This window comes from Lagopus muta, chromosome Z (assembly GCF_023343835.1).
Source record: "Lagopus muta isolate bLagMut1 chromosome Z, bLagMut1 primary, whole genome shotgun sequence".
In the NCBI taxonomy this organism is placed as follows: domain Eukaryota; kingdom Metazoa; phylum Chordata; class Aves; order Galliformes; family Phasianidae; genus Lagopus; species Lagopus muta.
This window is the reverse complement of record NC_064472.1, coordinates 62,765,027-62,781,868: the sequence shown is the minus strand read 5'-3', so window position 1 is coordinate 62,781,868 and position 16,842 is coordinate 62,765,027. Positions and strand designations below refer to the sequence as shown.

The window sequence follows — 16,842 nt, the reverse complement described above, 5'->3', positions numbered from 1 at the left end:
CCCGCACAGATAGAACTTCATAGAACCATAGAATTATTGAGGTTGGAAAAGACTACTAAGATCATCGAGTCCAACACTTCAGCCCATCCGTGCCGTGCCCACTAACTGTGTCCATCCACGCCATGTCTCCATGTTTTCTGAAGACATCCAGGAACAGTGACTCCAACCACCACCCTGGGCAGCCTGTTCCAACGTCCAACCGCTCTTCCAGTGAGGACATTTTTCCTAATATCCAACTTGGAAGTCCGTTCTGATGAGTCACATGAGGACAGAGGTCTTGTAGAAGCAGGTATCCTCGTCAGAACAACCTGATCCAGCCTGTGCTACGTGTGGATGCTGGTGCCTCAGTCTGACAATTCCCAAATGGAGGTGCTGTCATTCTGTGGACATTTGGCAATGTTAGTTCTGCTTTGCGTTGTCTGTGGGTATGTAAACATCTAACCAGAGAGGCGGGTGCACACAAATTGAGTGAAACTGAAGTTAACCAACTCTGAATGTTTGACTTCTGAGCTAAGTCTAATTCCCCATCAGTAAAATGGAGCTAGCACTAGTATTGTAAAGGTATTGTAAGTCTTCTTTATAAATTAATAATAATATAATATATATATATATATATTATATATAATATATATATATATTATATAATATATATATAATAAAATAAATTACAAATACTCCTTATTAAATTATACAGATAGGAAAATTTATGAGCTGTTTGGAAACATAACTGTACCCTTCCGTAAGACTTAGATAACAAGCTGCTCAGTGCAGCTTTAGTGTAGTCAGAGCTTGTAGAACCAACCTTTTTTTATTCTTTCTTTTTTTTCTCCTTCTTTTTTCTCTATTTTTTTTCCCTTTTTTTTTTTTTTTTTTTCTTCCTGAAAGACATCTCGCACATCCCAGTACATTTTCCCCCCAAACCACTAATCTTTCGCAGGGACATGGGCCGTGCCAGCTGTCGGTGCATGCAGTCAGTGTACGTGTGAACACAGGAACACACAGAGACTTTCTCCCGCCGGGTACCAGAGCAGAGACGGCTCTCGTTGGCTGCATCTGCTGTCCATCACACCGCCGGGCGTGCGGGGCCGCGCAGCCCTCCCCAGCCCAGAGGAGCAAATGTGCTCGGTGTGGAGGCATCGGCCCTTCTCCATGGAAAGAAACGCCGCACTTAGGTTATTCGTTCTGTTCTCGTGTCTGGGCTTCGCAGCAGCTGTGGAACAAACGCTAGCCACAGTGGATGGCAGGTGAGTGATGGAGCGCTTGCTGACTTGGTGAAGTTGGGTGCGTGTGTTGAAGGGGGAGCTTTAGTGGTGTGTGTCGTGTGGAAGATACTGCTGTGGTTTGGAATGTCAGGGCATGATTTCAGTTCTCCTCTCAGAGAACAGCTGGGGTGAATGTAGAAATTAGTAAGAATTTTGAAGCCTATGCCGTGTAAGAAAACAACTTGAAAACAATTCTATGTGTAACACTAAAAATGGTTTTAAAATGAATGTTTTCTGAGCATCTGTCTTACATTTAATGATTCTCTTGCTCATAACTCTCTTGCTTTGACTTTCCCTGGCCTTTTTCTACTTCATTCTTTTATTCTTTTATTTTATTTGTTTATTTATTTTTATTTTTATTTAAGAAATAGAATAGCAGGAAGGGTGTGAAAACTACTCCATGAAACATGCATGCTAAAATATTCTACTTGTGCAGAAGCGTGAATTCAGCATTGCTAAAAAGTCTTACAGTTAAGAAATTGGAAGGAATTTGGATTCATTGCTGTTTATTGTGCCATTTTTTAACTTAGTGAAGTATTAATAGGAAGCCCAAATTAAAAGAAAGAGGACTTTCTAATGCCAAGCATTATAAAAGTATAAAGAGCCTAAAATGTATGTTGAATCATGTCCCCAGGTCACTAGTAGCAAACATCAAATATGCTGATGAAGATCACTGCTGGCAAGAAGGACATGTGGTGATTTGCTTAAGCTTGTATTACGAGAGCTGGTAGTCAGTTACCAGTAAGTGCTACAACATGTTTTCATTTAAATAGCTTACTTCTTGTTCTCCTCTGCCAGTTTTCAGATTTGTTGGTGCCTTCTTAGAATAATTGCACTTCCTTGCTATCAGATCAAAATTTGAGAGAAGAGAGTGAAACATTGCATGAACTTTATTCTAATAAAAGTTAGGAACTGTAGTTGTGCTTCTATTGCTGTTGAATTGAATGCGAATTCAACTTTTGCATTCAGTGGAGGTGAGATCATACCTGTAATTCACCAGACTTTCTGCGAGCTCAGTTTTGTTATTGGTATTCAAAACTATAATTTTTTGTAGGTCCTAACTCTATTAAAGCACAGATCAAACAATACTCAGTGCAAATAAAATAATTATGTAAATCTGTCTCCCTATGTTCCATCACAAATAGAGCTACCCAAATGTGACACTAAATATTTAAAATCTGTAAAGAGATGCAGGCTTTGTAGATTTTTTTTTTTAATGATATAACTTCAGCAGATATATTCTAAATTTAATTACAGTTTTTGTTAGGTACATTTCTTAGGAGGAACTAGATTTTACTTTGAATGTGACTCACAATTATGATTTAATAACTGCGGAGATACTACATATGAACAGCGTCCCTGGGACTACAATCTGGCTGTTGCTGCCAGCTGCTCAGTAAGCATTCCTCTCCTTTGGTCATTATAATTTCATATTTAGTGAGTGGGAAGGTTCACATTATTTTTCAAATAAATACTTCATAAGTGATTGAGACCAGTTTTGCAGTCAGTGAGGTAGTCTGCATCTGCACAACGCGAGTGAGTGATGATTGGAGTAAATACTGCAGCGGAGTATATTTTGGCACCTGATGCAGTTTGTGAGAGCAGTGATATGAAAAGTAAATGACAGCCTTTGTATTGCTTCACCTGAAACATTGTAAGCTGATAGCATGAAAAGTATGGCCTCCACTCTTGATTATTTTTGCATTCCAGGTTATTTATTTTGATCACTTCAGTGGCCAAAAGGCTGCTCGCATGAGAGTCTTCAAGGGGTGGAATATACATGAACATTTTAGATACAAAGTTAGACTTTGTTATCTTATGTAGATGGATAAGGTTGTCTGATAAGAGGGAATTTACACTTCTTTATTCTTATAATCTTATTTAATTGGGTTTTACATAGTGATTAGTCATCCCAGTGCTTTGTATTAGGGCTAAGCCAATTTCATGTGGGCTCCTGACACACTAAGAATGATAAGTTCAACATACAGCATATTGCCTGCATATTAGTTATTATATTATATTAGTTAGGGCTAGTTATTTCTGAATTGGTAAAGAAATATGTTAGTCCTCACATCATACACTGTGTGTGCTCCTGAATTTGAAATTACTGTAGGGCAGAATGGCTGAAAAAGAATTACGTTTTTATAAGTCATGTGTATGTTTTTGTTTGCTAAAATGATTTGTTCTTACTGATTCGCAGCCCCTCTATTGACAGTTTTGCAGGCAGTGGAGAAGAAAGCTCTAGGGCTAGCTAGAGGTAGTTTCCTTTCTCCCCTTACTGTAGTTAATGTTTTGTGTATACAAGCAAATATGTGCTCTTATTTCACCATTAACTTTTCCCATTATTTCTTACAATGCTTTCATCTTATGAGGGCAAAAGCAACTGGCTGCCAGAAATCACCTGTCAATTGGTCTTGGCTGAAAGGGCCTCTGATTTGACACTGGGATGTGTCAAATTGAAGGCCACCTGTTTCTGTCACAGATGGCATGCTTCCATGAAACCTCAGGGTTATAAATGTCAAATGCAGTTGATGGACCTGATAAAACTGTCAGATTTTTTCTGTTCAGAGAAACAGAGGCGATCCTTACCATATACCACTGTCTGTGCCACAGAAGTTGGGCTGTAGTGAGACAAAGCAAACCCTTTAGTGGGGTTTCACACGGTAGGCAGCTGGCATTGCTGGTGAGCAGGGTAAGAAAAAGTAGTACCGAGGTGGAGGCATTCCGCTCCTTTGCCTCTGCCTGCAAGTGTGTGAGAAGACTGCCGTGTGGCTGAGAGCATTTGTCATACTGTGGGACTTAGGCGGTGATTCCTGGGTCGCGCTCTATACTGCGTTCCTCATGAAAGCATGAATATTTCATCAGCTGTGCACATTCATCTATATTTGAATATCTTTGTGCTGGAAAAAGCAATTTGGCCTTCAGGAGTAGCATGGCTATGCATTGCTGTGGTTTATTGCATGTGAAGTGAAGGCGTCAGACTGCATTGTCACAGACTTCAGCCTGAGCCTCACAGTCTGTGTGGAGGGCATTTGTATCTGTGTTCAGGGTATAACCCTGCAGAGTTTTTTGTCACGAGTATGCTGCCTCATATGTTCATTCATTCTTTGTTCTCCTGAGGGCTTGATGTTGCTTATCAATTAGTATTCCTTTAGGTGAACCACTTGGCATGGCCATGGTATTAGCATTATCCCAGATGGGAGATAAGTAATGACTTTCTTATCAACATTCGTAATACCATAACCAACCATTTCTCTTTCGGACCAACATAAAAACCTCTCAGTGATGAAATTAACTGAATTGTGCAATTTCACTTGTCTCCTCACATCCTAGTTTTAGTCTACTTGCTTCAGCATGGCAGTTTCCAAATGGAATAATGGGCCTTGAGCTTTTAACTAAGCATATGCAAAGAAACTAAGCGTATAACTAACAAATATATATAGATACAACCAAATATAACTAGAGTTAGTATCTAAATAATTCACATCAATTTCTTTTTGGTGTGCCTCATTTTTATAGCTTTTACTAAGAAAAAAATGCCCTACTAAGAAAAAATGATCTACTGCCTTCTCTGTCCCAAAGGCACAATCTGTCCTGAAAAACAGAGAGGAAATTACCGTTGGGCCCAAATGACGCAGCCTGTGCTCCTAGTCAGTAAAGAAGCTTAGAGAGAGCTTTGTCTGGTCAAGACAACAAAATTAAATCTATTATGGTCATATCTTGAGACTGCCAGTTTTTGTTCCTTGCACTGGACTCTTGGAGATGCTGAAGTCTGCTGTGTGATCTAACCATGTCTTTCTGGTGCAGGTTGGGCCAGAGTGAGTCTTGGGTTAAGGGCGGTTGATGTATACGTCCAGTACATGCATCTCAGTGGGATCCTATTGAAGTTGCAGGAAACAAATTTGCTTTGGAATTATGCTCTGGATTGTTTAGGTTTGGTAGATACAGCAAAACTACTTTGCTTCTGCTCCTTTCTTGTGAAGCAGTGGTTTAAAAAAACTATCCTAGCACTAACACCTGGCTCAGAAACGTGGTGAGAATGGCTGAAAGTGCACCATCTTTTTGAAGTCTGTGGGATTTAACAGCTCTTGACTGGAGAAAGAGCTGGGCTCACTTTGTTTAATTAAAACTGCCAAACTGATTTTGAACAATGTTATCTATATTGAACTTCTTATAAGATCTTTTTGGCTCATTCAGCTCAGATTAGAATCACTGCATTGTGCTGCAGATCGTAGCTGTCTTTTTGTACTGTGTCACATTTTCTCTGGAGACTGTCTTCTGTTTTATTGCCTTGGTTGCTAAAGGGACTGAGCGTCCTGTATGGTCAGGAGCAGAGCTGCTCATCAGGCCTGGTGTTTGGTGACAAAGTGACAAGCTGGGATATGAACTCCCCTCACTTTTCTCTGTTTTGCCTTCTGGGTTTGAGGAGTTTGCAGGGGTGCACAACAGGTCTATCCTTGACAGCACAGAGTATGCCTATGAAAAAATGCTTTTGCTAGGAAGGCACTGATCACAAGAAGGAGCCTCTTGCCCTTCCAAACCATGAGTATAAACAAGATGTTATGTGTGAGATGATAGAATAATAGAATCGTTAAGGCTGGAAAAAACTTCTAAGATTATCCAGTCCAACCATCAACCCGCCTCCAACATGCTCATCACCCATGTCCCTCAGTGCCACATCTGCCCTCTTCTTTTGAATACTTCCAGGGACAGTGACTCCACCATTTCCCTGGGCAGCCTGTTCCAATACCTCATCACTCTTTCTGAGAAGAAATTTTTTCCTAATGTCCAGCTTGGACCTACCCTGGTGCAACTTGAAGCCTTTCCTTCTTGTCCTATCACTGTTACATGGGAGAAGAGGCCACTCACCACACCTTGCTACACCCTCCTCTCAAGGAGTTGTAGAGGGCAATAAGGGCTTCCCCAAGCATCCTTTTCTCCAGACTGAATAAACCCAGTTCCCTGAGTGCTCCCCCAGAACATGTACTCCAGACCCCTCACTAGCTTCACTGCCCTTCTCTGGACACACTCCAGAGCCTTGATGACTTTCTTGTACTGAGGGGCCCAAAACTGAACACAGTACTTGAGGTGCGGCCTCAGCAGAGCAGAGTTCAGGGGGATGATCACCTCCCTGCTCCTGCTGGCTGCACTAGTTCTGATACAAGCCAGGATGCCATTGGTCTTGGCCCCCTGGGCATTCTGCTGGCTCATGGAGTTACATGGGTTTTGAGTGAGCCAGGTGAAGAAGGTTCAAATTCCCTTGCTGCCAGAACTGCTTAGACATGATAGAAATGGATTTCAAGGCTGCTCTGTTCCTTCTACATGAGTTTATGATGCTGTGTCTCACACCATTCTGCCACTAAGATGAAGACATTTAAGTTGGTATCGTTCTTGCTCATTGTCCTTACATTGTTCTGGTCTTTGCATGCATCTTTTCAAGTATTTTTTTATTGTGAATGTTATACTGAATGAAACATAGCAGCAGGAACTCTTCCTAGTAAACCTGTTGGAGACTTCAGATGCTGTAAAGTAAATATTTTTCTCTTCTCTTCTAGTTCACATGTAGTTTCAGATCAAGATTCTCTGCAAAGAACTGGTAAGGCTTTCAGTGGGCTAAATGCCTGGATGCTGGCTTTGACAGTGCAGCTGTAAAAAATCTTCATTCCCAGGAGTTGCTCCTTCTGGTATTGCTGACTGTTTTGTCAAATGTTCCGTTGAAACATATCTACCCTTAACAGATATCCTTTAAGGGATTTGCCTGGTTAAAACAATCATGTATTAATTGACTTTGAAATATAGTGAGAATATAGAACAAAGAAGTCTTCATATTTTTTTCTTTCTTTCTTTCTTTTTTTTTTTTTTTTTTTTTTAAACCAGATGAAAACAGAGCTAAGTGTTTGAAGAGTGAAGATGTGAGAAAGTCTGTGAAGCGAGTTCACTCCTACAAATCTTCACTGTCCTGACAGTGAAGATAGACAGGCCATCTGTTTGTCACAGGTTCCCATCTCTGTCCCCTGCAGGGAAAGAAACTCCTATGCAGACTCTTGCCTTGTAATTCAACACACACACTTTGAAAATAGCTTGTTGCATAAAGAAAAAGTAAGGTTTTATTAAGTGTGAGATGTATACACATGTATACATGGATAGGCTAAATCCTGTCATTTTTGGCCACTGGAGTTCTTCCCAGCTAGGATGGCAAAATATTCACTGAAAAGGAGACTTTATTTTATGAGCAAGGTAAACTAAAACATAAGATGGATGTTGAAGGTGATATTTGCATTGAGACACATATTTGCCAAAACAAAATAAGAGATTTTGTTCAAGGCTACTTGTGCCAGAATGTGCAAGATTATGGTTGTACAATGAGTGGATGCGTTCTGTGTGGGCTCATAACACGCTTTTATCTGCAGGTCGACGCTATGATGGTGGTGTGAAGCCAAAATTGAATGTAAATCAAGTGGCAATTGCACAGGTAATGCTTGCAGGAACTGTATTGGAAAAGCTTTGTCTTCTTTTTTTTTTTTTTTTTTTTCCTTCAGAAACATGCTGAGATCTTTTAACTTCAATTATTGAATAAAATAGTCTATTATTTACAGGAAATAGCCAACAAAATTCTGAGTCATTATGATGTGCTACTGATTTCCAACATGCATTTCAGTGTCTCTGCTTTTCTAAGTAGTGAGGTATTTTGGCTTCATTGCTGGTGCTGTCACTGGGCTCAGGCACAGGGTTGTTCTAGAAGAACCAAATTGTACTCCTCCTCTTCTGTACAATTGCATTTGACTGCAGAGCCCAGTATTTTGCTTGGTACAAAAAAAATATCTGAAGCAAAACTGATTGTTTAAATTCCATCAGTATTTTCTGAGTCCACTCTGTGGGTCATGTCAGAAATGAAGAGGAAAAGGCTCCGCTATCAAAAACCATGCAGGTGATGCATTCTAATGTAAATACGTTGTTTATAAAATTTATTTTATTGGTAATTCTGAGAATACAGCCTTATTACTTATCCAAATAACATTCATAGTCAGTGTTTCTTGCTGATCTTACCTTGCTTTCTGCTTGTTGCTGTGAGTACTTACTAATTTTAATTCCTAAAGCAGCCTTGTGCTATATGTGAGGTCAAGTATCAAAAGGGTCTTTCAGGGTCTGAGCTGGGAGATGTGATTTGCTAATCTTAACAGCAAAAAAACCCATCTCTTTAAGCCAAGACAAAGCTTTGGGGCTTAACCGTGTCCCTTCTGGAGCCTGATAAGGTGCTGTTTGTGACTGAAACTTAGAAAGAATACCTGCTTTGTTTTTGTTCATGCTTTGTATTTGCTGAATGTGAAACAGCCATGAAGACATTACATGCATGTTTAGATGGGATGCATGCATAGTTGAAAAAGAGCTAAAATCTGTAAATCTTAAAATACGAAAATGACAAATTTTGAAATCCTTTCTGAACCCTAACTTACTGTCTCACTTTATATAATCTCACAGTCAAATTGTCTTTCTTTGGCACAGAGGGGATAGGATTTTTTCTCTGACCTCTTTTGAGAACATGGTGGAAGCTGCAGTTCCCAGCGTTCAATGTTATGAACTGCTGATTCTGTAAAAGCAGAGATCCACACTGAGCCATGATACGGGCCCAACTGTCTAAGGTCAATTTAAAGTTGATTTTTTTTTTTTTCCACCTTTAGAGTTGCCTAAATTCTTTTTGGTATGGTAGGCTGTATGCTTTGCTGCAGCTGAGTCCTAGAGAGCCTTTTGCAGGGGTGAGCAGCTTGTGATTCTAGCACTGCTTCATCTTTTTGTATTGGGCTGAGGTGGGATAAAAAAATGTCAGTTACTCTAATAATACTTCCGTAGAGTGACTAGAAAAACAACTTTAGCTTATATTAGCTATCTTGCCAGTTGTGTTGGAGCTAAAGGTCTGTATGGTACATTGCCCAGTGTTGGGAGGGGTGAGACAGGTAAGTCTGTGCATTCCTACCTCAGTACTGCTGCAGCTAAGACCTGGCAATGCTTTCCAAGTGGTTACCTTATTGTAGGATGGAGAATGTCTCTTGCAGTACCCTCCTTTTGATAGTTATCTTATGATCCTTCAGGTTGTCAGCTACAACTTGAGCAGAAAGGAGCAGCTGGAAAGACCATCCTGGAGGCCATTCACCCCCAGCCACTACAGCCCTCTCAATGTCACAGTTAATGGCATCCCTTGCATTCTCTTCTGGGCCAAGAGGATCATGATTAAGTTTGAAAACCACACACAGCTGGATTTGACAGAGAAGACATTTGGTGTCCATGCAACAGTGGATGTTGGAGATTCAAACTGCAGTGAAGACAATGCAATGTAAGATGTCAGTGAAATAGTACCAGATAACAAGTCTTGTAAGTAAATATTGAAGAAACAAACCTCGTAATATGTAGTATAGAGCCTCAGTACATCAAGGCGCATTGCAGCCAGCAAAGCAGTGTGCATTAGATGCTTTCAGATAAATGCTTCATACAGCATATAGATGTACATGTCTGTCTTCATCTTCACTAATGTCAGTCCTTGTGGCCAGCCAGTTTCCCATTAGTATCTGTGAGATTGGAGCTATTGATCTCTTCAGTATCCAGCTATTTTCAGTAGCTTTTTGGGAAAATGAATAATGGGCCCTATGCTAAACGTCAGGATTTAGAGGCTGGCTGTATGTGACTTTGGGTGGTGGACTACTTACTTCCACATAGGATATGTGCCATTATTGTTTACAGCATAAAGATGCACTTATGTATTTAGAGAGACTTAAGTAGCCCCTTGTTGCAGAATGTGATTTACGAATTGCTGATTCTTAAAGGTGAAATGACTACAGCTTTGCATACTATTCTGGCATGAATTACTAGTATGAACAGTTCATTCCCTCGCTCCTACCAGTTAACCTAACTGGATCCCAAATCCTCCCATTCCATAGCCATACTAGGAAGGTATGCATTTTTTTAATATCCTAGAGATGTTTCCACAGCCTTTTTTTATTGGAGAGGTGTTCCACCCTCTGAGCATCCTTGTGGCCTCTTCAGGACCCATTTCAACAGATCCATGTGTTCTTTGTGCTAGGAGCCCCAGGGCTGAACAGGGTGCTCAAGGTAGGATCTCTTGAAAGTGGTGTAGACAGGGACAATCAGCTCCCTCAACCTGCTAGCGACACCTTTTGTTTTTAGTGCAGCTCAGGACACAGTTGATGTTTTTTGCTGCAAGTGCACATTACTCGTTCCTGTTCGCTTTTTCATTCACCAGTACTCCTAAGTACTGCAGGGAGTACTCTCAAGTGGCTCCTAAGCCACTCATCTTCTGACCTGTATTCATAATTGAGATTGTCCTGACCCAGCTGCAGAACTCTGCACTTACCCTTGTTGAATTCCAGGAGGTTCACATAGGCATCCAGGTCCCTCAAGCCTGTCCAAGTCCCTCTTGATGGCATCCTGTCCCTCTGATGTGATGCAGTGAGTTGACTGCATTGGAATGAACTCCCAGGGCAGTGGTCATGGCACCGAGCTGCTGGAGTTTAAGAAGCGTCTGGACAATGCTCTCAGTCATACAGTCTGATCTTTCTGTGGTGCCAGGAGTTGGACTTGCTGATCTTTATGGATCCCTTTCAACTTGGGATATCCTATGATGCTACGATTGGTGTCATCTGCACACTTGCTGGGAGTGCACTCAGTCTCACTGTCTATGTCACCAGCAAAGATGTTTAATAGTACCAAACTCAATATGGACCTCTGAGGAGCACCCTTTATCACAACCTGGACATGGAGCCACTGACTTCAACCTAGCGACCAGCTAGCCAATTCCACTGAGTGGCTCATTTGTCAACTCTATGTTGCTTTCATTTAGAGACAAAGATGTCATGTGGTACAATGTCAAATGCTTTGTAGGTAGAAGATGTCAGTTGTTCTTCCCTTATCCAGCAATGCCGTAAACACTCGTATGAGGTCGCAGTTTGCCCTTAGTGAACCCGTGGTTGGTGGCAACCAACATTTCTTTGTTTTCCATGTACCTTAATGTAGTTTCTTGGAGGATCTGCACCATGGTCTTGCCAGGCACAGAGGGGGGAGTGATTGGCCTCTATTTCCTGGGTCTTCCTTTTTTCTCTTTTTAAAAATTAGGGCTACGTTTCCCCTTTTCCAGTCACTGGGAATTTCACCAGACTACCATGGCTTCTCAGATATGATGGATAGTGGCTTACCAACTTAGTGGATTATCTGTCTGAGCGCTCACATGATGAATTGTCCTGTTTTTCTCACCCAGAGAAGCCCCTTGAACTTCTCTCGTCTGATGCCTTCTTTGCTAAGACAATCCTGTGCTGTGGTTTTGGATTAGCTTCATAATAGCTTTATACTGCCTGATCAATGCAAAGTTGCTGGAGCCAGGACCTGGCTACAAATGCATATGCATTTACTATGTAAATTTAATATAATAAACTAGCCAGTGGTTTGTTGGTTTGGTTTTTATGTACCAATTCCTGGATCAAGCAACTAAATTTCATGGCTTATTTGCCAGTGTCTAATCTTCTTTTGTGATGTGTCTATCCTTGGACTATGATATGCCTTTGTAATAAAACAAGGAAAGGTGTAGTTTTGGGGGAGAAGGCAACCCACTTGTGGCCCTCGATGGCTAGTAATGTGGCTCCACGTGATCAGAACCTTTTAATGTTGTTACATGATTTGTAGTGGTAATTTTTATGAGTCGATTGTGTGTAGTTCAAGCATGGACTGTGTGGGTAACAACGGAGTGCTGCAGAAGGGTGGGTTCAGTGCAGCTGGCTTCGCCTCTTGTGCCCACCACACACATTTAATCAAATTGCAAGCTGTGTTTCAATTGCGCACCTGGGTGAATACAATGCAGTGATTGCAGGTAATGTATAGACCTACCTACATATGTATGTCCCTGTGAAGACATGCACTTTTTGTTATTGAGTTGTTATGTAAGTTTACTCAATCATTCAACTGGCTTGTATCATCTTGTACAATAATTTAATACATATTCACTGTGGAAGAAATATCCAGAATACTCATTTGGTGCTGACAAGTTCTGCAATTTTCAGCATCTGAAGAAGCTCACAAAAAGTATAAAATAGTTTGCAGTATGTTTCTGATTAGTTTTGTACGTGCTAGGGCCTTTCACTTTAGTTGCCTGTGATGACTGCACAGAAGCTTTGTAGAGCTACCTCACAGCCAGTGTATTTATATTGCTGTACAGATGCGTATGTGTAAAATTCGAATTTCCATACTATCTGCTTTTATTATACTCTAGAACCTAAAAAGATGAGGATTACATGCCTGTTTACATGTAGCTCTTTTTAACGACATGTATAGGTTACACCTGACCAATACATGTATTACAGATCAGCCTTTTTGACTTGAAAAGGTGAGCATGGATCAAATGCACCTAATTGTTAACTGAGGATGAAACAGCAGGATTTAAATATCTTGTGTTCTTTGTGAAAAGTCTAGGCCTCATTCAAATTAACATATGAGCTACAGGATTTCAGTGGAGGGAGATCTAATAATTGCAGGTTTTTTTCTACAGATTTTAAAGGTATACTGAGTAAAAGACTGTCTGTAACTGTGCTTAATTTTCTATGCTATTTTTTCTCTTAAGACTTTTGAAGTTTTTGTCTAGCCTGACATTACTTACTTTTTGATTTAGGCTTTCTCTGAAGTTTGGTGATATTGGAAATCTAAAGGGTCTTGTTATTAGGTAAGTAATATGATAAAGAATAATATTACACAATCAAAGATACAAATAGTATCTTTGGTATGCAATTATTTGTGTGATTTTTTGGGGGGAGAGATGAAAAAAATGATGTAATAGAACTGCTGATATGGTGAGCTAGTGGCAGGTGTCCCTGTCCTTGGCAGGGGGCTCAGAACTAGATTATCTTCAATTATCTTCTTTCCAACCCAAACATTTTATGATACTGTGATATAATCAAGACATTTGCATTTAACAGAGCTGTCATTTTCAACTGTATTATTTGCCTATCGTATTTTCTTACAGCATTTTTTTCTTCTATGTTGAATTCTCTATGCGTGAGAAAAGTTCATGTCATCTCATTTGAGTAGTCTCAGATATTTCCTAGACTCTGCTAATTAGCTAACTTTTTGTTTGCAAATTTTGTTGAAAAAAAACTGATAGTGTAGGCTGCACAGGCATCAGACTGTGACCAACTTCATGTTTGCTTCTTGGTGACCAAAGAAAACAGCATTTCCTGGTAAATAATTTTTGTATGTGGTGGTATTTTACCAAGACTCCATGCATAAATTGAGTGTATACTGGATCATATTGATTTAGCCTTTTTTCTTCCACATCTATGCACTCTTATTAATTTACTGTGTCACGACTAAAGTTAAAGTAGGTAAGCATCTCAGAGTATGTAACGAACCTGTAGTGTTCTCTGTGAAGCCTGAGGAACTGTAAGAAACAACAGAACACAGCAAAAAATGGGCTTTACTGTAGGTAACAAAAGAAAAGTTTACCTTTTCCATTACAACAATTTAGTACATTTGGAATGAGAAACACATTTCACATATGAAGTGTTATCATTAATGTCTATAAAATCTATACTGTTTTCTTGTGAATTGCATCACATCTCAGAGTGATCACTGGAGTCTTCAGGAAGTGCCTTACAGGCATATGAGCGTATGTATCAGCAGACCAAGGTTTGACAGACTTCCTCTGTTGTTGCTGGAAGTGAATACCAACGTTGGATACAGGTTTCTTTTTTTTTTTTTTTTTTGAAAATCTCTTGCCACTCTCCTCACTGTGGGGAAGAGCAACAAAATAATTTAGCTACAGTACTGAAGAACCACAAATTATTTTCCAGACTTATGAGAGCTTGCAGTAATATAAATGGAGGAAATTGATAATATTGGTTGGTCTTCTAAGATTATCAGATGTGGACCTAATAGTTCCAACTCTAAGACTTGCTATTGTATTCTTCTTTTTTCCCATAAAATATTTTCAGATTGTTACTAACAACCAGCTATTACCAGCTGTCTGTTCAGAATTGGTTCAGCTTACAGAGACTGCAGCTTCTTTACAACCACTCTGTACAAGCAACATTTAATGCAACAAGAATATATGCACCAGCAAGTTACTCCTTCCACTGTGAACACGTGAGCAGCTTGCAGAGATATGATGCCCTCCTGATACCGAGCTCTGCAAATGATGTTTCAAAGCTCTGGGAAGTTACTTTCATTGATTTCCAGGTAATGCTGTTGAATTAGGCCAAATGGATTCCAAAGGTAGACTGATAGGAAATTCTGTACTTAAGTTCCAAGAAAGTATTATGATCTCCTGTGTACAATTTGTCTAACCTCCACAGAACTTTAAACAAATTAAATGCAAATGGAGATTTAAATTACTGTAGTCATTCTCCTGTCAAGGAAATGTAGGGCTATGTAGCTTTTCTGTAGTGTCTTGCTTGGGTTTCCTCTTAATAAGTAAAATTAACTGTCGATATTAGATGTCTCTGAGCTGGACTCTTAAAACCAATCATCAAGGTTGGGATTCATCTAACTCAATTTTTGAAGACAAGAAATGTTAACGTTGTGCTCTGGTTACAGTCACCCCAGTCTGCCTCTAAAGCCAGTGGATAACTCTTCTGACTCATCCTGAGTCCTTATTATAGGATGAGATTAATCATCAGCTGAGAGTGCCTATTATTTCTGAATTTGGCAATAGTTGATTCTAAAATGTCTCAGCTTGGATATTTTGCTTTTAGATACCTAAGTTTTAGGGGATGAATCCCAGCCAAACTGCCGAATAGCCCTGATTGCACTGAGTACTTCTACTCCGCCTCATCATCAGTACTTTTTTTTTTCAGTGAGGGTAAAGCAGAACAATATAAGAAGTAAATGCAGTGACACGGGACTTCTTTGCCCTTTTAGTCCCCATTTGGTAAATGTCCAAGGACCCATCTTAGTGAAGCAGTCAACTCTGTGAATGCCAGTGTGGTGAACTTCACACTAGAACTGAAGCCACGAGTAAAACTTGTCCTGGCCATAGGTGAATGCACCTTCTTGTAGTTGGGCTGATTCGTTACCAGGTATTGCTGCTTGAATCTGGCGATGAAAATCTAGTACTAGGGTAGGCAATTATGCATGTTTTGTGCATTGAAATTTGTGCAGTTTGAAACAGAGAGTCTAGAAATTCTTAGCAAATGTTACTGGAAATGCACTGTACCAGAAAGGTACCACGCTTACAATTAAATGTGACCAAAGTATTGAGAGTGATCGTGGAAGATTTTGTTTCAAATATGAACTGCAAATCCTTTGGGCAACAGAGTGATGCAGACCAGAATAACTTTTGGTTTCCAGACGACTGACCTGGATAAGCTCACTATGAACTCCAGATATCACTGCGAGATTTGATTTTTTAAGATGATGATACTAAATCAAAAACTTTCAGTGGCACCAGAGCAACTTCACAAAATTGTTTGCAAAGATTTTACTTAATATGAGCCCTTTTGTTCTCTTTGTAGATTCAAGGTTTTAACATTCAAGAAGGACATTTTGCCTATGCCAAAGATTGTGCATCCTTTTTCTCTCCAGCAATTCTTATGGGGTTGGTTATGTCGCTGATTCTGCTGCTGGTTCTCGCCTATACTCTTCATATGTTGATCCACCTGAAATCTCTTGACAGGCATCAAGAGTGCAAAGCTTCTCCTGCTTATTTTGCACAAATGAAAGACACTGACATGGCAGATGAGAAAGAGCCACTGAGAAGTAGTGGAAATGAATCCTATGAACTTAGAAGCCAGCAGTTTTGTAAAATCTATATTTAGCAGCGTGTTATCTGTCTCAGTGGAACAATGAAAGTGGTATTTTTTTTCTACTGGCCTCGTTCTGTGTAGTTTGTGCAAATTTTTCACCAACCAATGAAAAGAAAAATAGATAATAGGCTGTTTATTTAATTTATCGTGTTATTTATTGATAGCCATCTCAAAGTTTCCTTTGAAAGCAGGACAAGAGAAAAAGATTCCAGTGTGAGTAACAGATACAATGTGATAGGAGTTTATTACTGTAGTACAAGACCAAAATGCATACCTTTGCAGCCAGCTTACTGATTTCTGAAGAGAAGAATCACTAATGGAATTTTTTTGAAGTTAAATAAAGAGACAAAAAATAAAAAATAAAAAATCTCTTGGCTCATTCTTACAGAAAATGAGAGTTTTCTTGGTTTTGTAATTGCTTTGACTGTATCCTTACAAAACAGCATCTGTTCATTTTACAGTGTGTATTTTCATTATATTTAATTCAGGCATTCCAAGTTACACCCTTCCTCTTTGTCTGCATGTACTCCTTCTTCAGAGCCACTTAAACTATGTATTACACACTACACTGATAAACAGTGATAGTTGTGGTACAGAGGCATCTTGATACTTTTCTATAAGCTGGAGGCTTACCATAAAGATCTGCTGGGAGAGGAGCAGACATCTGGTCAAAGGCTTATCCTTAACTTCCCAGCTCAACTTTATGCCAAAAGAAGGATTATGAGCATTATGCCCTATAATTCTAGATTTTGATTCTTCTCTATCAAATCTCTTTAGTTTTCCAATAT

At 39.7% G+C, this 16,842-nt stretch overlaps 1 protein-coding gene across 8 annotated transcripts in view; it reads left to right on the top strand.

Annotated features, from left to right (window-relative positions):
• Positions 1 to 16,417, top strand: part of LOC125687276 (V-type proton ATPase subunit S1-like protein) — a 33,623-nt gene extending 17,206 nt beyond the window's left edge. For 3 of the 8 annotated variants that reach the window (XM_048932264.1, XM_048932260.1, XM_048932261.1), the window contains exons 2-9: positions 10 to 398; positions 886 to 1,244; positions 6,818 to 6,858; positions 7,673 to 7,734; positions 9,350 to 9,591; positions 12,928 to 12,978; positions 14,246 to 14,489; positions 15,764 to 16,417. In XM_048932264.1, the coding sequence (XP_048788221.1) occupies positions 1,117 to 1,244; positions 6,818 to 6,858; positions 7,673 to 7,734; positions 9,350 to 9,591; positions 12,928 to 12,978; positions 14,246 to 14,489; positions 15,764 to 16,066 (1,071 nt within the window). In that variant the 5' untranslated portion in view covers positions 10 to 398; positions 886 to 1,116 and the 3' untranslated portion in view covers positions 16,067 to 16,417. Of the gene's footprint in view, positions 1 to 9; positions 399 to 885; positions 1,245 to 1,896; positions 2,004 to 6,817; positions 6,859 to 6,929; positions 6,947 to 7,139; positions 7,735 to 9,349; positions 9,592 to 12,927; positions 12,979 to 14,245; positions 14,490 to 15,763 lie in introns of those variants that run through there. The other 5 variants (XM_048932263.1, XM_048932262.1, XM_048932265.1 and 2 more) reach the window with 5 other exon arrangements.
• The last annotated feature ends 425 nt before the right edge of the window (positions 16,418 to 16,842 follow it).